Consider the following 27,179-nt stretch of genomic DNA (forward strand, 5'->3'; position numbering starts at 1 on the left):
GAGGAAGTAACAGTCATTGTGGTTTAAGGAAGGGGTGGAGGGAAGAGAGAGAAAGATAAAAAGAGGGAAGGGAACTCTGATAAAGAACCTTGCCACACTGGAGAGATGGTTCAATTAGTTAACTGCTTATGTTTCAAGGATGAGGACTTAAGTTTGAACCCAGAACCCAGGTAAATGAATTCAAGTCCTCATGCTTACAAACTCAGCATTTTATCAACCAGGCTATCTCCTTGTCCTTTCCATCCCAAAGCATTTGGTATTTGTTTTTGAATAGAATCAATTTTGGGTTTCAGTCATTTTCTACTAGTTTTCTGTTTAATTGACATGTGTAATTATTTTCCCTACAGTTTACTATATTTTTGTTATTGTCTTCCTTTCTCTATGATCTTAAAACTAGAAACGTGGGTCATTGATGTGACTCCTTTTCAAATATGAATATTTATTGAAGTTGTAATGCAGTACTATGATCTTCATTTAAATAAAAATATTTGTAGTTTCTCTATTGACTTCTTTTTTTCTCTTTCTTTTTAACCTTTGCCTTAATAAGAAGCTGGTTTTTCAGATCAAATATGAAAGGATTTTTCCAGTAACAGGACTATGTCACTAATTTCCCTCTTTAAATCTGAAATCAACCATTTCTTCAAAGAATCCTGGTTTCTCATAACAAATCTTTTAAAAACTTTTTATTGATTCTTTCTGAGTTTCATATCATGCACCTCAGTCCCACTCATGTCCTCATATCTGCTCTTTGTTCTTGTAACCTCCCCCTCAAAAAAACTACAAACAAAACACAGAAAACCTTTCTTCACGGAAGCTGTGGTATGTCACAGTGTCCCACAGTGTATCCCTCTGTCCACACATCTTCATTGCAATGAGTCATTAGTCTGGTTCAAGACCTCTGGCTTCTGTGACACCATCAATATTAAATCCTGCCTGGGCCTTCTCCTAGTTATCTTGTGTCACGGAGATCCTGCAGCTTTGGATCATCAGGACCAGCCCTTTCACACGTCCCAGCTGTTTGCGGATGATATAAATTCTGGGGTGGGCCCCTCAGGGCCCTGGATCTGGTCCTGGATGTTGCTGGGCTTGTCAGTGTTCTGGCTCTCCCTTATCTGCAGCACCAGGACAAGAGCCACCACAATGCTCCAGCTAGGCCACCCAATGCTGCTACTGGCAGGAGAGGCAGGTCACCTCTCCTGCTCTCATGTCCTCAGGACCAGCTCATCTGCACCCAACCCACACCTCCACAGCCAGCTCCACAGTGCTGCCCAGTCAAGGCACAGGGCCCACTCTCCCAAGTGCTATAGCCATTTAGGGGCACGGCTGGTTCTTTCAGGCTCATGACACTGTGGGCAGTTTTCTCCACTGGTGGCGAGAGGCAGAGGTGGGGTGAGACATCACCTATGTGCCCAAGCTACCCTATGGCAGGGGAGTAGCAGGGTCATCTCTCCCACACTCACATCCTGGGGCAGCCTCACGCACACCCATGCTACCAGGGATAGCTCCACAGTGCTCCTTGGACGAGGCACAGGGCCCACTCTCCTGAGTGCCACAGACAGTGAAGGGAGAGGCCAGTTCTGCATAGCACCTGGACATCCCAGACCCGGGTCACCCCATGTTCTCTATGGGTAATACACCATGGATATCAACACTGACCCTGGCTGCTGCATAGCCACAGGGCCCAAACATGGCCCAGATGGCATCTTGTGTTGGGACTGCACCACGGACCCAGGGGGTGGGGCTGGCCACTCACAACAGACTACTCCTCTCCCACCCTAGTCTCCAGTTCCATCTCTCCTCAAGCTGCTGCACTTCGTTTTCCTTCCCATGTGTCCACCACATACATTGTGGTGGCTCTTGCTGCAGGCAGATCTATGGGCAGCATGGTAGCCTATAGGTCTCTGTCTGTCTTCCTGCTTCCACGTTGCGCTGCCTGGATTGGATTTGATTTTTATGAGTCCTAAGCATAAAACAGCTTTGGCCACCGAGCCAGGCATCAAGCTAGGATGAACAAAGGACTGCCATCTGCTCTGTCCATGACTGATAGAAAAACACCATTACCAACAAAGTGTCCCTTTGCCCATTGCTGGGGGGGTGGGACAAAATCATTTTTAAATATAATAATTTTAAGTTTTAGAGGGGCTCAGCAATATTTACGGAAACATCCTTTATTTTTAGATATTGTTTTCAGTGGCTAGAGGAGTGAAATATAAATGAATAATCTTTTTTGAAGAAAAATGAACCAGTTCACTTTGATTTCATTCATCACCTATCTCTTTTCTCCTGTCCACAAAGCTAAACAGATGGCTCTGCAGTAAAAGACTTTCTAATGTCTTTATCCTGCCATTCCCAGTTCCTTTCCAATTCCTGGTTTCTGTGGTTACTTCAGGTTGTATACTCAAATCTGAAGATTCAAAGCTAGGATGCACAAAATAAAACATGAGACTCTTGTCTTTCTTGGTTTCAGTTACTTCACTTCTCCCTGAGAAGTAGCTCTCACAGCATCAAAAAGTGATACGCAAGCTACAATGGGCAAAAAGAAAAAAAATCAATAGTCCACCCACTCAGTTCTGAAGCCTACAATCCACAATGACTAGCCACCAAGATTCTCCAATGGCACAATAGTGTCACTTTCATCTTGGGACTAATCTGCATAATTGGAGATTAGTCTGCATAATTGGACTGAAGATCCCTTAAATGGGAGGGAACTCATACCTAGTACTGTAAACTTAGCCAACTACCCATGGCTCTAAAGTCCACAAACCTAGAGGAGAACCTAATCCTGCCATTTTTCTTAAACCAATACAATCCCTAACTGTATTCTAAATATGCATCCTTAGACCCACAGGTAAGCATAGCCCTCACCTTTCAGCTTCTTTCTGCAACAGATGGCAACTATTAAAGAGATTCACAATGGATCAAACTGCAAAAAATAAATGACCATGAGGTGCACAGTACAAGTTGATATATCTACAACACGACCAATGCTACGGTTCAGGGAAAGTGTGGAAGAGGGGTCAGAAGGAGTATTAGAGGCAGAGGTCCAGGATGCCTGCTGCTAGACAGTATCTTCTAGACACAACAGAAAAATTTCAATAAGTTGTCTAAGCCAGATCTTCATAGTTTTAACCACCAGATGACGTGCCGACAGTGATGAAGCGAACTTTACAGAGCTCTTTCTTAAACTGAAGACCACAGGCAACCAATTGCTGCTGAGAGAAGAAAACCAGTTTTCTCAAGGAATGAACTCGCCCATATATTACCCAATCCCTAGTGCTCAGCACTGAATAAACATGAGCAGCACTGAATGAATTTGGTAGGCTGGGAGAGTATGTGTGTATGTGTAACATATATACATATATATGTAACTAGTAATAAAAGAAGAGCTCAAAAACTGAGAGGAAATGGGAAATACTCAGGAGGGACTGGAGAGGGTAGAGAGAGGAATGAAAATGTAAATGCAGCACAGATGTATGAAGTTCTAAAACATTAAAAATTCAAATGCTGGGGATTGGTCTGATGCTCGTATTTTATGCTAATTACTGGCCCTCAAGATCTGGTTACTGTACTATCCTCGTTATGTAAACCTGCCTAAGACATTATTCCTGACTGATTGATTAAAAGGCCAAAAAACCTGGGCAGGGCACAATGGGGTAGGTATGACTATGGTTCCTGGGCTTTGGGTTCAGAAGAATCCCAGGAAACAGACAGGAAGAGAGGAGGAAGGAAGATGCCACAATGGGTTAGCATGGAGAAGGGACCACGTGGGCTAGGACAAAGGACTCTGGGAATGGCATAAAAAGAAACACCAAGATGAAAAATACAAGCAAGTATTTATAAGATTATGGATGGAAGGTAGCCCAGATAAAAATGGTTAAGGCAGATGGCATTGGATGGGGGCTGAGAGGAGGATAGGGAGGTTATTCAGATAGCATAGATGGAGATATCCGTCCAGTCCAAGGTAACTAAGGCAATTATGAAAACTAACAGGTGTCTGTGTCTTTTTGTGATAGCAGGTTAAATAATTCCATTGTGATAATCAGAGGGCAAATAATAAACATTATCTAGAACAACACCATTTAATATTCAACAACATTCAAATTGAAAAGAAGAAGCCTTGCTGCTGCTGCAGAGGACCTGCCTCTGGTCCATAGGACCCACACGACAACTAAGAACAGCCTGTAACTCTAGATCCAGGAGATCTGACACACTATTCTGGCATCCAGGAGCTCCTGCTTATATTTGGTGCATATAAACTCACACAGGCACACATACATAAACACAAAAATAATACATAAATGAATGTTCTATGAAAAAGGAATTATAGCTGGGCACAATGGCACATTATCTATAATCCCAGCACTCAGGGAGGCAGAGGCAGGATCATTGTGAGTTTGAGGCCAGCCTGGTCTACAAAGTGAGTCCAGGACAGCCAAGTCGACACACAGAAACCCAGGTGGGAGGGAGAAAGGAAGGAAGGGAGAGAGGGAAGGAGAGGGGGAGGGGGAACAGGAAGACAGGGGGAGGAGATTGAAAGAGAACAGAAGGAATTTCAAGTCTCTACACTATTAGTACAACTACTTATTGGAGATTAGCCTACAGCACAAACAATAATTTAACTTTACAATGGTAATAATATCACAACCTACTTAATGAAGAGTTCTCTTTTAAGCACATTTCAGAATACACAACAGAGTAAAGGAGGCAAATGGGGAAGGGGAAAGGAATATAAAAGAATTTCCCAGGAGTCCAAGATGGCAGCGACCAACATACACCATATTTGAGAGGCACAGGATCTGAAAATCCGAAATTGGTGAGTGGAAGGGGAGCTGGAGCCAGAGCATCAACACTGAGGCTTCCTGGGCAAAAGGGAACAACCCATGAGCTAGGACAGTTTAGATCCAGGTCACCCATGGATGTCCCCAGGGCCTGAGAGTGGTGAGTATTCGAACCCCCTGCACTTCCCTGTGCCCAACCAAGCACAGACCTCCCTGCTCAGCAGAGGATTCTAACCAAACAAGTGAAAGACCTGTTTGAAAAAAAATTTCAAGTCTCTGAAGAAAGAAATTGAAGAAGATATCAAAAGATGGAGAGATCTCCGTGTTTGGGTCCATAGGATTAACATAGTAAAAATGGCCATTCTGCCAAAAGCAATCTACAGATTCAATGCAATTCCCATCAAAATACCAACATAAATCTTTACAGACCTTGAAAGAACAATTCTCAACTTCATATGGAAAAACAAAAAACTCAGACTTGCTAAAACAATCCTGTACAACAAGAGACCATCTGGAGGTATGTCCATCCCTGATCTCAAGCTGTACTATAGAGCAATAGTAATAAAATCTACATGGTACTGGCATAGAAACAGAATGGTGGATCAAAGGAATTGAACAGAAGACCCAGAAAGAAACCCACACACCTACAGCTCCTGATGTTTGACAAAGAAGCCAAAACCATACAATGGAAAAAAGATAGCATCTTCAATAAATGGTGCTGGCCTAACGATGTCTGTATGTAGAAAAATGTAAATAGATCTATATTTATCACCCTGCAAAAAACTAAAGTCCCAGGGGATCAAAGACTTCAACATAAAGCCAGACACACTAAACCTCTTAGAAGAAAAAGTGGGGAAGAGGCTTGAACTCATTGGCACAGGAGACAACTTCCTGAACAGAACACCAGCAGCATAGGCTCTAAGAGCAACAATCAATAAGTGGGACCTATAAAACTGAAAAGCTTCTGTAAAGCAAAGGACACTGTTGTCAGAACAAAATGACAACATATAGACTGGGAAAGGTTCTTCACCAACCCTATATCTGACAGAGGATCGATATCCAGAATATATAAAGAACTCAAGAAATTAAACAGCAGCAAATCAAGTAATCCAATTAAAAAATGGGGTACAGATCTAAACAGAGGATTCTCAATAGAGGAATATCGAATGTCAGAGAAACACTTAAAGAAATGCTTTATGTCCTTAGTCATCAGGGAAATGCAAATCAAAATGACCCTGAGATTTCACCTTGCACCCATCACAGTGGCTAAGTTCAAAAACTGAAGTGACAACACATGCTGGAGAGGATGTGGAGAAAAGGGGAACCCTCCTCCATTGCAAACTTGCACAACCACTTTGGAAATCAATCTGGTGCTTTCTCAAACAATTAGGAATAGTGCTTCCTCAAGATCCAGCTATACGACTCCTAGCATATATCCAAAAGATGCTCAAGTATAAAACAAGGACATTTGCTCAACCATGTTCATTAAAGCTTTATTTGTAAGAGCCAGAACCTGGAAAGAAACCAGATGTTCTTCAACTGAGGCTTGGATACAGAAATTGTAGTACATTTACACAATGGAATACTGCTTGTCAGTTAAAAACAAAGTTATCATGAAATTTGCTGGCAAACGGTAGGAACCTCCTGAGTGAGGTATCTAAGAAGCTTAAAGATACACATGGTACAAACTCACTTATAAGTGGATATTAGACATATAGGATAAACATACTAAAATCTGTACACCTAAAGAAGCTAAGCAAAAAGGAGGCCCATGGGTAAGATGATCAATCCTCACTCAGAAAGGCAAATAGAGAGGACTTTGGAAGAGGGAGAAAACAGGGAACAGGAAAGGAGCCTAACACAGAGGGCCTCTGAAAAACTGTACCTAGAAGGGTATCAAAGTACATGCAATGGCTCAAAATAGCCAAACTTATAGCAGGGAATCTTATGAAAGAATGAGGAGATATGAAGAGCTAGAGGGGACAGGAGCTCCACAAGAAGAGTAACAGAACCAAAAAATCTGGGCACAGGGGTCTTTTCTGAGAATGATACTCCAAATAAGGACCATTCATGGAAATAACCTAGAACCCCTGCTGCTCAGATGTAGCCCTTGGCAGCTAAGTGTGTAAGTGGGTTTCCTAGTAATGGGAACAGGGCCTGTCTGTGGCATGAACTCACTGGCTGGCTCTTTGATCACCTCCCTCTGAGTGGGGAACAGCCTTACCAGGCCACAGTGAAAGACAATGCAGCTAGTCCTGATGAGATCTGATAGGCTAGGGTCAGATGGAATGGGAGGAGGACCTCCCCTATCAGTGGACTTGGGGAGGGGCAAGGGAGGAGATGAGGGAGGGAGGGCAAGATTGGGAGAGGACAAGGGAGGGGAATACAGCTGGGATACAAAGTGAATAAACTGTAATTATTAAAAAATAAATAAATTAAGAATAAATTTCCCCCTACATGTTACGCCTAACATTTACATTGATTCCTTTCAATGTTGTTTGGTTTCTAGGGGGTTTTCTTTAACTTTGTCTTATAACTAGATAGGTATTGTAAGGTAGGAGGTTCCTAGAACCATTGGAATCCATTTAAATCTGCCTCAGTATTTGGGGACTAAGAAGACAAAACAAAACAACAACAAAAAACTAACTTCTCAGCTAAAGCCAAGGAGAAAAATGTTTCAGTAACAGGGAAGAGTAAAAGCTGGAGTGAAATACTAAAACTGTAGTGCCCCCACTTCACCCCATTAACCAGTACAAACTTAGCTGCAGCAGAGAGAAAAAAGAAATTATACAAATCAGTCCTAGGAACTGATAAGGCCTGTCTACTTACACATACACAGCTAGATTCCAGAGGTAAAGAAGATGTCACACAAAAACATCAGAATACACAAATAAACCTTATAAATCAATAAGCCTCACAATTCCACAGAGAACTAACATGTACCCCATAAAAGATAATAGAAACAGTAAATGTGCAATGGAAAAGGTATAAAAATAACATCTATAAAATATATTAAAATTAAATCAAAATGTGATTGAACAAAAACACCATAAGAATGGGCAAAACAACAAACAAACAAACAAACAAACATAAACAAAACCCAACAACACTAAGTATGCCAAGGATTAACAGAAATACGGAAAAATGAAGCTCATAGTAGTTAAAATTGACATACTACACTGAACACCTCTTGGGCAGTGCCTACTAAAGCTATACATCTACACCCTCTCTAACCAACAACCGTGATCCCTGAAGATAACATAACAAATTACTACAAACCTGGATGTTTACACGAACAATATGGCAAAACCTAAATTAAAATTGAAATTCTAGTAGAGCCCTTTAACTCTGGTGGTTGCAGGGTTCTTGCCTCTTTACCTACGTGCCTTCCTTGGTTTATGCTGCCTCCCAGTTATATTCCTAGAGCCTCTGATTCTCTTATTATCACTGTTCTACTGACTTCCACACACAGGATTCAAGATAATCTCATTCATAATTCTGAAAGTCATATCTCAAAATCCTTTCTGCTGTTTATGGTTCCAAACAGTTTCTGGGCATGGCACTCTGGGAATTATTATTCTGTACTTCTGAATTCATTCCCAATATGCTATACAGAAGTGTCATGTTAATTAGTATTATCCAAACTAGGTCAATGACAAACCACCCAATGTCTTATGGTGAATATCCTACGTAATAATCAGAAAAGGGATGCTTTACAAAATGAGAAATGAACTAGAAGTACATGCAAGGGGCTGGAGAGATGGCTCAGAGGTTAAGAGCACTGGCTGCTCTTCCAAAGGTCCTGAGTTCAGTTCCCAGAAACCACATGGTGGCTCACAGCCATCTAAAATGAGATCTGGTGCCCTCTTCTGGCCTGGAGGTGTACATGTAGGCAGGACACTGTATACATAATAAATAAATAAATATTAAAAAAAAAAAAAGAAGAAGAAGTACATGCAATACCGAGGACCCAGAAACATGCTGAGGAAGAGACGCCGAACAGTTGACAAAAGAACATAAAGGTAATGATTTTATCTCAATAAAATAAAGTAGCAATATTAAAAAAAAAAAAAAAAAAAAAGACAAGACACTAGAAAAGAAAAATTGTTATACAGGCCCAGCAAAAACCAGAAATGAGGAAGAAGGGAGCATCTACAACACAGGCAATGCTCTTCCCTGATATTGGTTACAAATAAGTCTTGACGTTTAAAAAATTCTTCTAGTTATAAAAGTATCAAAAAAAATTTTTTTTAAGAAACAGGGGCTCTCTGTGTAGCCTTGGCTGTCCTGGACTCACTTTGTAGACCAGGCTGACCTCAAACTCACAGAGATCCACCTGCCTCTGTCTCCCCATGTACTGCGATTACAGGTGTGTGTCATCATTCCTGGCTCATTTTCAAATAAAAATTAGGCAACATAGAAGTCACTAGAAATTGAAAAAGTAGCATGATTGTAAGTATCCTCTCAAATCTAAGCAGTGGTATAATTTACATTCCTTCATCCAGGTCACAAACTTTTCTCAAGTCCTCACAACAATCAGCCCTCATTTTGAAAAGGCCTCAAAGTTCCTTCTTCATGTTTATACAGGATGCTTAGCATCGTGTCTTGGTTGTCGTTATGATTCTGAGATAGTTTTGGTTTTGAGATAGGCCCTGTACTCCAAAAGTTGCCCAAGCTGGCCTCTCACTCTTAATCTTCCTTCTGAATGCCAGGAGCACAAATGGATGACATCATACCTGGTAAATGGTGCTTTCTTGGCCCTTTAGGACTATGTGGAGAAGCCAAGCACAGTGGAACACGATATAAGGCCAGCAGTCTGAAAATGTATGATAGGTTACTAGTTCAAGATCAGCCAATAGGAATACCGAATTTCAGGCCAGTCTGGGCTCTACAGTGGAAAACTGTCTGAAAAACAAACCACCACCACCAGCACCAACAAAGACTTGAGGATGTGCCTGGATTTGATCCCAGCATCACACACAAACAACAACAACACAATTTGAAAAAATGCGTAAAATTTAAAAAAAAATGGTAAAATGCGTTAATTGCATTAACAAAAGCTTTTAAAAAGTATTTTAAATAAAATGAGGTTACTCTTACATTGTGGGGTGTGTGCGGTTGTGTTTCAGCTTAACTTCTTTTAGACTTTTTTTTCTAAATTTATTTATTTATTTTTATTTTTTTAAATTAACAATTTATTCACTTTGTATCCCAGCTGTATTCCCCTCCCTATCCTGCACTCCCTCCCTCATCTCCTCCCATGCCTGCCCCTAGTCCACCAATAAGGGAAGTCCTCCTCCCATTTCATCCGACTCTAGCCTATCAGATCTCATCAGGACTAGCTGCATTGTCTTTCTCTGTGACCTGGTAAGGCTGCTCCCCACTCAGGAGGAGGTGGTCAAAGAGCCAGCCAGTAAGTTCATATCACAGACAGTCCCTGTTCCCATTACTAGGAATCCACTTAAGACACTTAGCTGCCAAGGGCTACATCTGAGCAGGGGTTCTAGATTATTTCCATAAATGGTCCCTGGTTGGAGTATCAGATTTAGAGAAGAAACCTGGGCCCAGATTTTTTGGTTCTGTTGCTCTCCTTGCGGAGCACCTGTCCCCTCCAGGTCTTTCTATCTCCCCCTTCTTTCATAAGATTCCCTGCACTCTGACCAAAGTTTGGCTATGAGCCTCAGCATCTGCTTTGATACCCTGCTGGGTAGTCTTTCAGAGGCCCTCTGAGGTAGCTCCTTTCCTGTTCCCTGTTTTCTCCCTCTTCTGATGTGCATCCCTTTTGCCCCTGGGTAAGATGACCAATCCTAAGTTGATTTAGAATTTATTTTAATTCATTCACTTTGTAACTCAGCTGTAGCCATCTTCCTCATCTCCTTACTCTTAAGAACTATACTGATTACATAAAGTAATGTATGCATATTGGACATCAAAGTAGAAGTGAAGTGAAAACTGTCTAATAATATAAAGGGGGGCTAATAAGAGGCAGATGGCAGAGGAAGAAAGTAGCAGGAGGGCATGGGGAATGTGCTCAGAATGCATTATTTACCTACTTAAATGTCCAGATGCAACACAAGACCATGTACAATGAACATACACAAAAACAGTGAAAATACATCATTTAGCTTCATTGCCATTCTAATGTTTGTGTTGTGGTTTAAGACAAGATATACTGTGTTCCAAGCTAGCCAGAAACTCCTGTTCATTTGACTGACACATAGCAAATTGTCTAATATTAAAAAAAAAAAAAGAAAGAAAGAAAAAGTACTTATAATTATATACCTTATTTGTTTTCTATTCTTGTAAGATTTTATTTTGTTTTCTTGTTTGAGACAGGGTCTTACTAGTGGCACTGGCTGGCCTAGAACTCACTGTGAAGACCAGGCTGGCCTCACAGAAGCCCACCTGCTTCTGTTTCCTGAGTACTGGGATTAACAGCTTGCCTAGTCATAATGAAAAGTAAGAGACAAACCTTGAAAGACCAGCCAGTTTTCTTAACCACTGAACCATCCCACCATTTTTAAATACTAGGTTTTTACAAAAAGGACAGCATCTTCCCTCATTCCCTTCCTCTTGTTTTCGCCTGCCAGCTAGTATTTACTAAATCCCTGCTGTAGGCCAGGTGATTCATTAGCAGTGAGGATGCAACTTTCATGAGGAGCATTCCTTATCTTATGGGGCTTACATTACGGTGGTGGTAGTTACACAGGGCAGATGAATTAGTAATATGGACTATGGAGAATAATGAAACATATTCACTTATGATGAGAAATTCTGAAAAAAAAAGAGTTAAATGAGAAAAAGAAAATCATGCTTTTATTTCAAATAGTTCAAAATGAGAGTATTCATTTTGTTCGTTTCTATTAAAGCTTAAAAATATGGGTCATAGCCCAATTGGCTGCTGAGTCATTATTATTATCCAGAAACTACAAGAGAAAAGAATAGAGAAAAGACATAAGGCATAGAAACTATATTTTGGAAATAATCATGACTCACAGACAATTAAAAGGACTTGCTATATAAATTAATTTGATCTATAAGTTTACAGGTTTAGCCTTTTAATTTTTGAATGAAGTAACTTTAAATTTACTGTTTGTCAAACCCAAGAATTATACTTTCTAGTAGAATTTTTTGGGAAGCATAATATGCTTAATCAGAAAGAACATATTCCTAACTAGGAAAATTTCCCTTAGATACATTCGGCCAAAACATTCCTTAGACAATCTGTTCTATTGTCTGTAATCTTCATCTCTGCAGATGGCTCCATCACTTAACATGGCCTGCCTAGAATCTGAAGAACCACTACTGCTCATTGAACAGCACGCAGCAGGGACTGTGCATAAAGAGACACTACAGCACGCAGCAGGGACTGTGTACACTGTAGAAATGGAAGACGCCTCACCAATGACTTACTGGTGAGTCCTCCCCAACAGAGGATACAGACTACTCTAAATGTGAAATATTAATGAAAGTCTCTGCCTGAAATAATTATATTTACTCTCAGTAGCTTCTTTGACTCTCAAACAGATGGCCTCAAGAGGTAAGAACCATAAAACATACACTGAATTTGGCAATTAAGAAGTAGGTCACTGATAACCTTAATGAGAACAGCTTCAATAGAATGGTGGAAAACAGACCTAATAGTTACACCTAGTTGAGAAATCAACAGATGAAAATGAAGAAAAAAAAGTAGAAATTACTCTCATGACAAACATAGAGAAGAAGCTAAAAGGAGAATAAACTGTAACTAAAGAGGAGTGCTCGTATTTTAGTTTTGGTTAGATTGGAAAATATAAGTTTACATTCAAGGTAAAGAAACCAAGGCAGGAAACAACAACAACAAAAAAAAGGGCCAATGATGTTGCGAAGAGCTTTGTCAAAACCAAACTGAGCAAAAGTCTGAGCCACAGGCCACTGAAAGACTCTACCCAGCAAGGTATCAAAGCAGATGCTGTGGTTTATAATAGCCAAAATTTGGGCAAAGTGCAGGGAACCTTATGAAAGAATGAGGAGATAGGAAGACCTGGAGGGGACAGGAGCTCCACAAGGAGAGCAACAGATCCAAAAAATCTGGGCACAGAGGTTTTCCCTGAGACTGATACTTCAAACAAGGCCCATTCATAGAGATAACCTAAAACCCCTGCACAGATGTAGACTATGGCAGCTCAGTGTCCAAGTGGGTTTCCTAGTAATGGGAACAGGGACTGTCTGAGACATGAACTCACTGGCTGGCTCTTTGATCACCTCCCTCTGAGTGGGGAATAGCCTTACCAGGCCACAGAGGAAGACAATGCAGCCACTCCTGATGATCTCTAATAGGCTAGAGTCAGATGGAATGGGAGGAGGACCTCCCCTATCAGTGGACTTGGGGAGGGGCATAGAAGGTTTGGGAGGGGAGGAGGAAGAAGGCTACAGCTGGGATACAAAGTGAATAAACTGTAATTTATAATAAAAATTTAAAAAAGAAAACATTAGAAGAAAAATTTTAAAAAGAAAATGAATATACTTTACATACATACACTCATACCTTAGATATGTCCAGGGATCAGACAAGTAAAATAACCAGGGGGGGGACTGAGCAGGGCCAGAAGAGGAGGAAAGACCATGTAGCTGCTGAAAGTCAAGGACAAGGAACCAGAGCCTAATTTGAAAGAAAGATATTCAGAATCTGAGTTTCCTTAATGATACACTCACTACTTTGCCTTCAGAGGGTTGATTATCTGGGGTGAAAAAAGGAGGGAAAACAGGCAAGATGGCAAGTACTAAGATCTGGAATGGTTAAAGAAAGACAGGCAAAGATGAGCAAATTCTCTCTCTTGTCTCTGTCTCTGTCTCTCTCTCTCACACACACACACATACACACACCCGCACACAAACACAAACCAATAGCATCAGTGCTTTTAAAACTAGGCTATTAGATAGCTCAATATGAAAAGGTACTTGTTGGAAGCCTGTAGACCTGTGTTTGGTATCCAAGACATGGCAGGAAGAGAACTAGCTCCCACAAGGCACACTCTGACCTTTGCATACTTACATTGTCACATGTGCACAAACACAAATCAATACAACTAATAAAAATTAAGTAACAACACTAGTAGTGGTGGTAATAAAACTAGAATAGGGACTTCTGCTTTTGATTGGTTAAGATGGTACAAATGGGCCACATTGACCCTCCTACATGAAATACACAAATGGATGTGATCTATGAAACAGTGGCTTCTAAGACATGTCATATCAGAAAATAAATGACAGGATCTCTGAGAGTCAGTAAACACATAAGGCTGCCACTTATTTTTTTTAGAAGGAGTTTCCAGGCCTGCACATCAGATCATGGCAGGATGTTCCAAAGAGGGAGCGTTACACAAACTCAAGAGATCTGGAAAGGCTTTGCCAGAGTATGTGGTAATCCTCTTCTCAGATGTGTGATGAAAGTCCTAGAGGGACAAACAGCCACTCCAACCACTAGAGGGGAAATATGTTTATTCACACAAGGCTTGGAATAAATAAGTCCTGGTCTATAAAGTCTGGCTGGGAGCCTCATAGCAAACATTAGGTATGTGGAAAGGTGTTAAGAAGTTCTGCCTCTGTAGCAGAAACTAATTAGTCCTAGATTAATCACTGCTCCAATTTTTCTAATAATCTTAAAACAAGTCTCAGAAGGTTCAGTCTGTGTCTGAGCAGCAAGAGCACTTAAAAGACAACAAAGGCAAGCAGTACCAAGCAAGGTGAAATTCAGTGTCTGAGACACAAGAGAAGGCAATGTAACCAAACAAGGGCAAGTAAGAACAGAGCAGTACCCACAGGCACTTTGAATCAGGCCTTCTGCCTAGAGCTCCAATTTCTTATTGTGATAACGGTGTGGTAAAACATTTACTTTACAGAATTATTAGACAGTTTCCATGGGAAGAATATTTAGCTGATAAATAATAAGTACTACTCTAAAATGTGTAAATTTAAGACTTTTTTCAAAGAATAAAAATATTTTAAAAGTTTAAGATTTTTTTCTATTATACTAAAGATTCTGGGGAGGAATACTGCCATAATGAAAAATATTAGAAAATAAATTATGACCAGAGTTGATAGCTCACTGATAGCTCACATAGCTTGCCCTATGTGACTGATGACCTGAGTTTAATCCCAGGAACCCACATAGAAGGAGAAAATCAATTTCCAAAAGTTGTTGTTCTTAAAGATCCAGATATATGGCATGGAATGCTTGTATCAGAATGTTCATGCATACAAAATAAAATAAAAAGTTAAAAAAATTAAAGAGACTAAGCAAACAATGCTGTATTTTAGAGAACCTGTAAAAAAGTGATAGAGCACATTTTAATATTAGACAACACTAGATTACAACAGCCCACATCAAAATTCAGACATTTTCTGAATGTCAAAATTCAGTTCATTTTCTTTTTCTGGCTTGATGATGGCTACCATCTTGCCAAAGAGTCTCTGAGTTGGCAAGCTGTTACTCATCTCTTTTTTTATAAGGATATAAATTCCATGAGATCAGGGCCCCACCCTATGACTTCATTCCATTTCAAGTTTCTTCTATAAGATGCCTGTGGTGTTGCTGTTTCCTCCACACTGAGGAGTTATGAAGACTTTTACCTCATTAGTCTCCCTTGTGTGTTGAGGTGGAGGGCAAGGAATGTGGATTAGAAACTTCTGAGCTCCCTTCCACAAGGAGATCCCAATCATACCTAACAGTAACACTGACTGACATGAGATTTCTTGATGGAGCAGCTGCCAAGAGTCATCAAGAGGACTGCTGGGCTGTTTAGCTGAGTCGTCATGATTGCATAAATAGCCCTAATAAATTCACTGGCTCACCAAACTGGATTTGGATGAAAATTTTCACTGCTCAGTAGGTGTCCTATCTACAGTGAAAAGACATTTTTTCACATTTCCCCAGAAAAAGCCTATTCCAATAATCATCCTGGAAATTTGAGTTTCAATGTATTAATTGTGTGTACAGTGGGGACACACTCACAAACATTTAGTTCTTAACAGATGGTTTGAATATTTTCAACAATTCTTTGTTCCTTTTCTCTCTGTGTTGTTATAAAGAAAGAAAACCCCAAACATTAAATTTACCAATGAAGACTCAGATGCTGGTGGTGAAAGCTTACTAACTCAGAGAGGTAGAGAAAGCACCCAGCTGAGCTTCGTAGTCAGCAGATGTCCCAGAAGAAAAAAGCCTTTCTACCCAGCTCATATCCCAAAAGGAAAAAGCTCCTTCTCCACCTGTCTTAAAAACCTTTTAACTCAATGCCCCTCCTTTCTGTTCACTTCCAGTCAGCAAGGGTTGCTTGCTCTACATCTTGACTTAGAGTAAACTTTATTCAATCCTGTTTACAGAAAGCTCTTGGGTTAAAGGTGTGTGCCAGGGCTGAGCCACACCACAAGTAATTGTTTACAGTAAATAGTCTAGGATCAAAGACTGAGCCATACCACAATTAGAAACAGTTGTTTACAGTTCACATTCTCAGGATTCACAGTGGGATCAAATATCCTGCAGTATCTCTCAGCTTTAAGACTTCAATTGCATATGTTAGACTTGTAAGTCCCACAATGGCAGAAAGTCAAAGCTTCTTTGCTTTAGTTCCTCAGGCCTTTACTTGGAATAATACTGATGTTTATGTCTTTAAATCCTTAATCTCCTCCCTCCTTTAGCATTAAATCTGCTATTATTCGCACTTATTGATAAATTTCAGGTACTGTATTTTTCTTTACATTGTTTATTTACCTAGTTGCCCCTGAAATACTTGGGCATACTTAAATGCTTCTAAAGGGGTTTTAAACTTCTGATTCACATATTCAATTGATTCTCTGATATGTTCAACTCTGTCCTGCTTTCCTGTTTCTTCCAGGTATGCACACTGTAATTACATGCTGGCTATGTGACTTTATATTACTGAATGGCATATTTTGTAGTACTTGCTAGTTTTAGACTCAACCGAGCAGAAATAGTCTGACAGCTATTCTTGGACGTCAACTTTACTACATCTGGAATGAGCTACAATACAGAAATAGAGGGCAAACTTGTGAGAGATTTTTTTTCCCTTGGTTTGAAGTGGGCGAATCCACTTCTAGTCTGGACCTTTGAGACAGGAAGATACAGGACTTTGATCCTGATCTTGAGCCAGAAATATTTGCCTTTAATATGGGCCATGCCTTTTGCTAGATGTCTATATAAGGAGATAAAAGGAAGCTTTTCCTCTTTGCCTTCTTGCCCTCGCCTTGCTAGCACATCCATTCCTTTACCAGCATAGGAGTCTACTTCCTCAGGACTCCAGCATATACTGAAGACCAGCTGAGATCCAGCCCTATAGACTGACCAACGAATAAATTATTTGGATTTTCTATTTGGAGCCAGTCATTGTTGAACTAGCTGGACTGCAGCATGTAAGTCATTCTAATAAATCCCCTTTATCTACACAGAGAGATGAGTTCTACTAGTTCTGTTACTCTAGAGAAACCTGACTAATACAAGCAGCAAACACTTGAATTTTCTATTTTGTACAGCCATCTCGAACTGCAAGGCAGAAATATGAATGACTTCAGAATTCAGCTGTTTTCTTTCCTCATGGATCACTGCACAATGTCCTGGGTCTAGAAATAACTCTTAACAAACTTTATTCAGTTAAAAGTTGGAGACAATTGTATTGCAGCAGTTGCTTTGATGATAAGAGTCAGTCTGTGTCAATCTCTCGTTTCCAAGATGTATGTGATTTTTGATCAAAAATAAAACCCGAAGTAGTCGTTAGTATATTGTGTTTAATGGTGAGATTATGGTTTTCCAGCAGTTTCAACAAGACTGAGCCCTTGGAGGAGAGAAAGTGCATGGGTGTGGTAGAACATATTCTGCTGGGAAGGGACTTCAGGTTACACAGGGAGTGCTAAGTAGGAACAGCAAAGTGGAAGGAGTGAGGCATTATCCACATGTGCTTTTTTGCCATTTGTTTGTTTGTTTGTTTGTTTATAGTTTTTGGGGTATTTTTTGTTTTTGTTTTTGTTTTTTTTTTTAAGAAAGGGTTTCTCTGTGTAGCTCTGGTTGTCCTGAACTTGATTTCTAGACCAGGCTGGCCTCAAACTCACAGAGATCCATCTCCCTCTGCCTCCCAAATCCTGGGATTACAGCCATGTGCAGCTACGCCTAGCAGCATTATCTACATTTAAAGTAGCCTTTTCCATGAAGATTTGTTATAAAAACAATTCATGAGAGTTAATCAATAAAGTTACACTGGACTGAGTACAGTATTTAAAATATATGACAATAGCCACATATGTGACAACTTGCCACAAACTAGAGTCATATGGAAAGGACTCTTAATTGAGAAAATGCGCCCATAGGATTGGTCTGTAGCTAAGTTTACCATATGCATGTCAAGGGATGCATGCCATCATGTACATGTCAGGGAGTGCATGCCACATGTGCAAATGCATGTCAGGGGATGCATGCCACGTGTGCATGTCAGGGGATGCATGCCATCACCTGCATGTACATGTCTTGGGACAGCTTGTGCAGTCAGTTCCCACACTTGGTTCTCTTGTTTGTTGTTACAAAACACATTTTATTTAGCTCAGTGTCCTGGCTTGGGTTCTATTGCTGTGAAGACAAAACATGACCAAGGCAACTCTTGTATGGTCATGACAGGAAGCATGACAGCATATAGGCAGGCATGGTGGTAGAGATGGAGCTGAGAGTTCTGTATCTTGATCTCCAGGCAGCAAGAAGAGACTGTGTGCTACACTGAGCATAGCTTGAGCATGTATGAGACCTCAAAGCCTGCCTACACTGTGACACACCTCCTCCAACAAGGCAATATATCCTAATAGTACCACTCCCTACGGGCCAAGCATTCAAACACATGAGTCTATGGAGGCCATATGTATCCAAATCACCAAACTCAGCATATAAAAACAGCAGTTTACACAAAATCACATAAGCCCTCTCTATCTTTATATGGATCATGGGATGAGACTTAGGTCACCAGGCTCAAGGGGCATGTGTCTTTACTTTTTGAGGCATCTGATAGGCCCAAGTGAATCATATGCTAATGAACAACTTGTAATTCACAGTGAAGGTCTTTATTTATTTATATCAAATCTTCATCTTCATGGCTTCATTTAACAAAGAATTCACTCTAATAAAGCAGTAACTAAATCTTTAAACTAAATCTTTGCTCTAAATTATCTATATAGGAAATATTCAGCTCAATTAAGAATATTATTCTAAATGGGGGAGAGGGGCATGTGCCTTTAATCTCAACACTTGGATGGCAAAAGTAAGTGAACCTGTGTGATTTTTTTTTTCTCTTAACCTCTGTGATTTTGAGGCCATCCTGGTCTATAAAGCAGAAGGAAGGTTGTTATACAAAGAAACTCTATTTCAACAATAAAAAGGAATATTATTCTGAAAACTAATCGTAAAACTAATCAAATGGCTAAGAGATTCCTCATTAAACGCCCCAAAAAAAAACGATATTTTAAAATAAAATTTTCTATAAACCAACATTTTTTACATCAAATTTTAAAGCAACGTAAACATTTGAAATTAATCCAAATGGATGGTAAACTTACAGTTTGTTGCTGCATGAAAGTGAGAAGAAAGTGCCAGTGTAACTGTACTCCAAAACATGTACAAAATGTCAGGCTGTCCATCCTGTGACCAAACAAACAGAACAGGAGACCATTTGTTTATTTCAAGGAGTGTAACAAAGGCTGGAGAGATACTCAGAAAACAAGAGCATTGACTACTCCTTCTAGAGGAGCCCAGAAGTTCCCAGTGCTCCTAACCAGTGGCTCAAAACTGTGGGTAACCCCTGTTCCAGTGTACTCCACACAGGTGACAATCACAGACACTTGGTCACACACATACGTAATAAAGTAGCCAGCAGAAAGATGAAGAGTCAAGTTTTGTTTTACATTCAAGTAATTACTTGCTTTCCTATCCTGCTCTTCCACTCACTAGCCATATGGCCTTGGGCAAGGAGCGTGGACGTTCTCAGCCCCCATCTCCTTGTCGAAAAGATCAGCTGGCAGCAGAACCATCATTGAGGCCCTCTGAGAGGAATGCAGAAGGTAATCAGAGCCCTGGGCCAGTACATAACTCACAGTAACCCCTGATGAATGCTATTATATCTCCATCCTTTGGCGTACACACACAATTTGTGACACTGTAACAAGACAGACAAAGCACGTTCAGATCAAGGATGGCCAGCATTATAAAAGACAATGTTCTGGGTACATAGACTCAGTCTCCAAGTGGGGTCCCTACTAAGGGGAGCAGGAGCTTTGTCTGGCATGAACTCAGGGGGTGGCTCTTTGATCACCTACCCTTTGTGTGTGCAGGCCACAGAGGGAGCCAATGCCAGTCCTGATGAGACTCGATAGGCTAGGGTCAGATGGAAGGGAAGGAAGACCTCTTCTAGCAGTGGTCTAGGGGAAGGACATAGGAGAAGGGAGGGTGGGATTGGGAGGAGATGAGGGAGGGGGACACAGCTGAGATACAAATCGAATAAATTGTAATAAATGATAATAATAATAAATTTAAAAGAAAAACAAAAATTACAGGATTACTAATACCTCAAAGTATCAAGATGCTGTACTCAGCTTTGAGCATGCTTTATAAATAGACACTAAGGGCAAATATTGATTCACAAAGAATTTGTCAAGAAGAAAAGAAAAAGAAGGGCTGGAGAGATGGCTCAGCAGTGAAGAGCACTGGCTGCTCTTCCGAGAGATCCATCACCCACATACCCTAAACCTAACGCCTTCCTCTGTTGTCCATAGACACTGCATGGTACACACTGTGTATCCAGTGTATATGCAGGCAAAATATCCATACACATAAATTTCTTTAAAATCTCAAAAAAACTTCAATTAAAAAATATTTTGATTTTAGAATAAAGTTACATCCTAAGAAAATTTAACAACTATATTAAGATACTTCTATATGTCTTTCATATATCAAATTTCTAGTAGTCTACTAGTTTTGAAGTATAAAATACTAATTACATGTGGTTCAAAGTAACAATATAAAATATATTTTAATAATGAAATCTTATCCGTGCCATAAAAATTAAAACTACTAGCATAGAAACAGATACAAGACCAGCAGAACAAAATACACAGCCCAGATCCAAGCTTTGCATACATATGGTTAATCCACGACAAGCACCAGGGCTATACAAGGAAGGTTTAGTGTTAGCAACAAATGTACTGAGCAAACTAGATATAAAAATGCTACAAATGAAACAGAAGCTGTACATTACACCACAATAAAAATGAACTCAAAATGAGGACTTTAACAAGACTTAAAACATCAAAATCCCTAAAAGGAAACATGAAGCAGTCCAAAACAACATATGTGACAACAATCAATGGAAAGGGTTCTGGCATCAAACTGAAAAATGTCGGTGCAGAAATAAAAATCTGTAAGAGTAAATCAACTGGATGGGAAAATTTTTGCCAATTCCAGGCATAATGAGGGGCTAATGCCTGGAACACACTACTACATAATAACAACAGAAGAAGCCAGTTAGAAATACAGAAAGGAAGGAGACAGATACTTCTCCAAACATCACAAGCAAGCAGAGGAGTGAACATCAAAGTCACAGACACCTAATACCCATTAGTATGGCCCACTGTGGAAGCAAGGGGAGAGAAAAGCAGCCTGTCAGTTCAGCACCTTCTTTGAGCCAGGATGATCAGAAGTTCAGAGTCATCGTCACACTCCTTTGAGGCCTTAGGCCCATATGGGCTGCATGTGACAACAAACAGAAAGCAAAAGCAAAACAACAAAGCCAACCATGACACCTTTAGCAAGGATGTTCTGAGAACAGAGCTCATGTGCACTGCTCAGAGGAAAAGTAAAAAACTGTAGGCATTACACAGAACAGGACACTGCCTCCAAACGTCAAGAGGGCTGTGGAGATGGCTCAGTGGGTAAAGTTCTTGTCACATAAGCATGAGGATCTGACACTGAATTCCAAAAGCCACATGAAAAGCTGTATGTGGCAGCACACACTGGTAGTCCCAGTGCCTCTTATGGCAAGACGGGAGGCAAGCAAAAGCAGAATTCCCAGATATTTGTGGCACGCTGTTGCCCTGCCCCCACAAAGATGTTAAAATACATTTGCCACATGATTTACTTATTCTACTTAAGAATACTTACGTCAAAAAAAATTTACATACCCATTAGACTCACTTCACCATTACTTACAAAAGCCAAGAAATGAAAGCAACATACAAAATCCCAGACTATTAGTGGAAAGTGATCAATACAGAAGGAAATGAAGAACTGAAAGACAAATCATACTAAAATTGTTTAATAAAGCCTTCAGGAACTACGTTATATTTATCTAAAATTACATACAGTACATATAAGTGCACATCTGTGTGTGTGTACGCATGCACGCATGCATGTGCGCACACACACACATACACACGCACACAGGCACACACATACATACACTCCTTTCACCTTAAAGGAAATTAAACCATTTGAGCTGACAATGCTCCCCACAAGAACCATGGGCTCATAAAAACTCCAGTATCAGGCATGAGAAACCTCACTTTGAAAAACTGGTCAGGGTAGGTCAAGTAAACCCCAAAACAATACAGATTATTGATGTAGCCTTCAGTTGCCTCTCAGTGAATGAGGATGTGCCCTTCTCACGTAGGACACAGGACTCAAGCTGTATCTGACCTGAAAGCTGCCTTCTAGTGGTTTAGCTTCCATGGTTCCAGAGAATACTGTGCAAGCTGCCCATAGAGGGAAGCAAACAGTCCTACCCAGCCACAAAATCTATGAACCACAGCAATTACCAGTAAGATATGCATAAAGGTTCAGAAAGAGGGCACGCATGTCAGAGGCAAGCAACAATGATCATACTAGACTTAAGGTCTATTCAGCAGTAGGAAGATCAGCCTGGTACTGGAATCTAGCCAGCTTCCTGGAGCTGATGAGATCATAGGCCTTAGAAAAGACTCTAACACCACTTTGCTAGAGCAGCATGATCCTTAATATGCTGTAAGTCTTAGCTTTATGCCACAGTAAGTGTTAACACCACCCCTCATGAAAAAGCCTCTCTTTTCAGCCAATAGAGAGCATCACTGAAAACCACAACTAAACAATACAACAGACTGTGGGAGTCTAGCCCCAACGGATGCATCTATATCACTGCTGCTGCATCTACGGTTCCAGGGACGTCCTGGATGACTTTAGGAGTCAGAACACCAGGAATTCTGCTGTGAGAAACTCTCTCCTAGAAATGGCTGCATATACAAAACTGGAATAATGGTGGTATCAACATGTTAATGTGAAAGGAGAAATATTATGGGGCCCCATCCCTAGACTAGGAATTTGGGGACTAATGACCAGTGGAAGGAGAATTATCCTTTCCCAAGAATGAGTCCTCGAACAAAGAAATAGAGTCCATCGTAGAGAGACAGGAATCCAAATTCAAACACATGAAAGAAATGGTGCAAGGCATGAAAACAGAATTAGAATCAATAAAGAAAACACAAAATGAGAAAACTCTTGAGCTGGAGAACTTGGAGAAAAGATCAGGAACCACAAAAGTAAGCATCACCAACAGAATACAAGAGATGGAAGAGAGAATCTCTGGAGCTGAAGACACACTTGCAGAAATTGATACTTCTCTCAAAGAAAAAGTAAAATCAGAAAAATTCCAATCACAAAATATCCAAGAAATCAAGGATGCTATGAAAAGACAAAAATCTAAGAATAATAGGAATTGATGAAAAAGAAGACTCCAGGCTCCAAGGTCCAGAAAATATTTTCAAGAAAATCATAGAAGAAAATTTTCCCAACTTAAAGAAAGAGATGTCCATAAATATACAAGAGGCCTACAGAACACCAAATAGACTAGACCAGAAAAGAAACACATCACGTCACATCATAGTCAAAACACTAAATCTACAGAACAAAGAAAAGATATTAAAAGCAGCAAGGGAAAAAGGCCAAGTAACATATGAAGGTAGACCTATCAGAATCACACCAGACTTCTCATCAGAAACTATGAAAGCCAGAAGGGCCTGGGCAAGCATCATGGAGACTATAAGAGATCACAAATGTCAACCCAGACTACTATACCCTGCAAAGCTTTCAATCAACATAGATGGAGAAAACAAAATATTCCATGACAAAACTAAATTTACACAATATCTATACAGCAAACCAAGCCTACAGAAGATACTAGAAGGAAAACTCCAATCCAACGAAAACGAATTCACCCAAGAAAACAGGGCATACAGATAATATCCCAACAAAAATGAAAAGAAAACAAGCAATGAAACAAGGTAAGATCATCGACTCCATTACAAAAGGAACTAAAGATCTCCCGTGCTCATGGATTGGTAGGATTAACATTGTGAAAATGGCCATCCTGCCAAAAGCAATCTACAGATTCAATGCAATTCCCATCAAAATACCAACTCAATTCTTTACAGACCTTGAAAAAAAGATTCTCAGCTTCATATGGAGAAACAAAACACCCAGAATCTCCAAAACGATCCTGTACAACAACAGATCATCTGGAGGTATCTCCATTCCCGATCTCAAGCTGTACTACAGGGCAACAGTAATAAAAACTGCATGGTATTGGCATAGAAACAGAAAGGAGGATCAATGGAACCGCATAGAAGACCCAGAAATAAACCCACACACCTATGAATACTCAATATTTGACAAAGAAGCCAAATCCATTCAATGGAAAAAAGACAGCATCTTCAACAAATGGTGCTGGACCAACTGGATGTCTACATGCAGAAAAATGAAAATAGATCCATATTTATCACCCTGCACAAAACTAAAGTCCAAATGGATCAAGGACCTCAACATAAAACCAGATACTCTAAATCAGTTGGAAAAAAAAGTGGGAAACAGCCTAGAACTCATTGGCACAGGAGACAACTTCCTGAACAGAACACCAACAGCACAGGCTCTAAGAGCAACAATCAATAAATGGGACCTCATGAAACTGAGAAGCTTCTGTAAAGCAAAAGACACTGTCATCAAAACAAATAGACAGCCTACAGATTGGGAAAGAATCTTCACCAACCCTTTATCTGACAGAGGGCTAATATCCAGTATATATAAAGAACTAAAGAAGCAGAAAAGCAACAAACCAAGTAATCCACTTAAAAAATGGGGAACAGAGCTAAACAGAGAATTCTCGAAAGAGGAACATCGAATGGCAGAGAAACACTTAAAGAAATGCTCAACCTCATTAGCCATTAGGGAAATGCAAATCAAAACGACCCTGAGATTTCACCTTACACCCATCAGAATGGCCAAGATGAAAAACTCAAGTGACAATACATGCTGGAGAGGTTGTGGAGAAAAGGGAACCCTCCTCCATTGCTGGTGGGAATGTAAACTGGTTCAACCACTTTGGAAGTCAATCTGGCGCTTTCTCAGACAACTAGGAGTAGTGCTACCTCAAGACCCAGCTATACCACTCCTAGGTATATACCCAAAATTTGCTCAAGTACACAACAAGGACATTTGTTCAACCATGTTCGTAGCAGCTTTATTTGTAATAGCCAGAACTTGGAAACAACCCAGATGTCCATCAACAGAGGAATTGATACAGAAATTGTGGTATTTTTACACAATGGAATACTACTCAACAATCAAAAAGGAGGAAATCATGAAATTTGCAGGCAAGTGGTGGGATCTAGAAAAGATCATTCTGAGTGAAGTATCCCAGAAGGAGAAAGACAAACTTGGTATATACTCGCTTATATAGACCTACAAGATATGATAAACATAATGAAATCTATATACCTAAAGAAGATAATCAAGAAAGTGGACACAGGCGAAGGTGATTAATCCTCATTTAGAAAGACAAATGGGATGTGCATTGAACTTATGTCAGGAGTCTACCACAAAAGGTATCTGAAAGACTCTACCTAGCAGTGTTTCAAAGCAGACACTAAGACTCATAACCAAACCCTCGGCAGAGTGCAGGGAATCATATGAAAGAAGGGAAGTTAGTATGATATGGAAAGGATAGGAGCTCCACAAGGACCAAATATATCTGGGCACAGGGTCTTTTCTGAGACTGACACTCAACCAAGGACCATCTATGGATATAACCTAGAACTTCTGCTCGGATGTGGCCCGCGGTAGCTCAGTAACCAAGTAGTTTTCCAAAGTAAGGGGAACACGGACTATTTCTAACAGGATCTCAAGGGCAGGCTGTTTGACCCCCCCACCTCAGGGGAGGAGCAGTCTGTTAGGCCACAGAGGAGGACTTTGCAGCTAGCCCTGAAGATACCTGATAAAACAGGGTCAGATGAAAGGGGAGGAGGTCCTCCCCTATCAGTGGACTTGGAAAGGGGCAGGGAGGAGACCAGGGAGGGAGTGTGGGGTTGGGGAGGGAATGAGGGAGCAGGATACAGCTGGGACACAGAGTTAACAAAATGTAACTAAAAATAAAAACAAAAAAAAAAAAAAAGAATGAGTCCTCCTATTGGTTGCTGAATGCAGAGCAGTCAGTCCTGACACCATACACACACACACACAGAAGCAGACTCATGAGATTATATATAGATGTTTGTACATTCACATTCATGCACATATATATGTATGTGACAATAATAAAGAAAAAAGGTTATTAACTTAAGCATGGAGGGAATAATTGCAGCTTGAGGAAGGGTTGAAAGAGGAAAGGGAGGAGAAAAGTGATATCATTCTATTCAATCAAAACATATTTAAAAAGAAAGCATGGTACACGCATACAATGAAATATTGTTCAGTTAAAACTAAAATAAATTGTGTCAAATACTGAAAATTAGATTATATATGAACATTGCAAATGTATGCTAAGTAAAATAAGCCAAAGACAAATATATTTTTTATATACACACTATATATTTTAAAAGACTTTAAAAGATAAAAGTTTTAGGGATTTGGGGAAACACAGTGGAAATAGAAGATATTAAAGATATTAAGATATTAAAGTCTTAGCTTTTATTTTACCACTATCAACAAGTATTTGGGGTGTGAGATGGCTTAGTGGATAAAGTACTTACTGTACATGAATGAGTGTGGCATGAGTGCGCCATGAATGTGTAACCCCAGTACTAGAAAGTAGAGAAATTGAGACCCTGCGGTGTTAGTGCCCAGCCAGTCTCTGGGTGCAGTGAGAGACTGTCTCCAAACATGGGGGGAAGTGATAAAGTATGATCCGAGACTGACTTCCAGCCTCCGCATCTGTATACACACATGTACAAAACACATGTATCTCACACATACATACATTACGTATTTACAGGGAATGGTGATACATGCCTGGAATCCCAACAGCCAAGAGGCTGAGGCAAGAGGATCATGAGTTTGAAGTCAGTCTGGACTACACAGTA

The 27,179-nt window shown here is 40.2% G+C and overlaps 1 protein-coding gene and 1 non-coding gene across 2 annotated transcripts in view; both read right to left on the reverse strand.

Moving 5' to 3' along the window:
- The window catches only part of Cog5 (component of oligomeric golgi complex 5), a 279,550-nt gene that overhangs the window by 66,926 nt on the left and 185,445 nt on the right, over nt 1-27,179 (reverse strand). The window contains exon 11 of the mRNA XM_055624641.1: nt 19,365-19,446. Coding sequence (XP_055480616.1) covers nt 19,365-19,446 — 82 coding nt within the window. The remainder of the gene's footprint in view (nt 1-19,364; nt 19,447-27,179) is intronic.
- Nucleotides 1,952-2,094, reverse strand: LOC129691712 (small nucleolar RNA SNORA48). Its single transcript, XR_008722536.1, has one exon. It is a non-coding gene; the product is annotated as a small nucleolar RNA SNORA48 (small nucleolar RNA).

The sequence above is a fragment of the Psammomys obesus genome, unplaced genomic scaffold (genome assembly GCF_907164565.1).
Source record: "Psammomys obesus unplaced genomic scaffold, mPsaObe1.curated_primary_1811, whole genome shotgun sequence".
Taxonomy (NCBI): domain Eukaryota; kingdom Metazoa; phylum Chordata; class Mammalia; order Rodentia; family Muridae; genus Psammomys; species Psammomys obesus.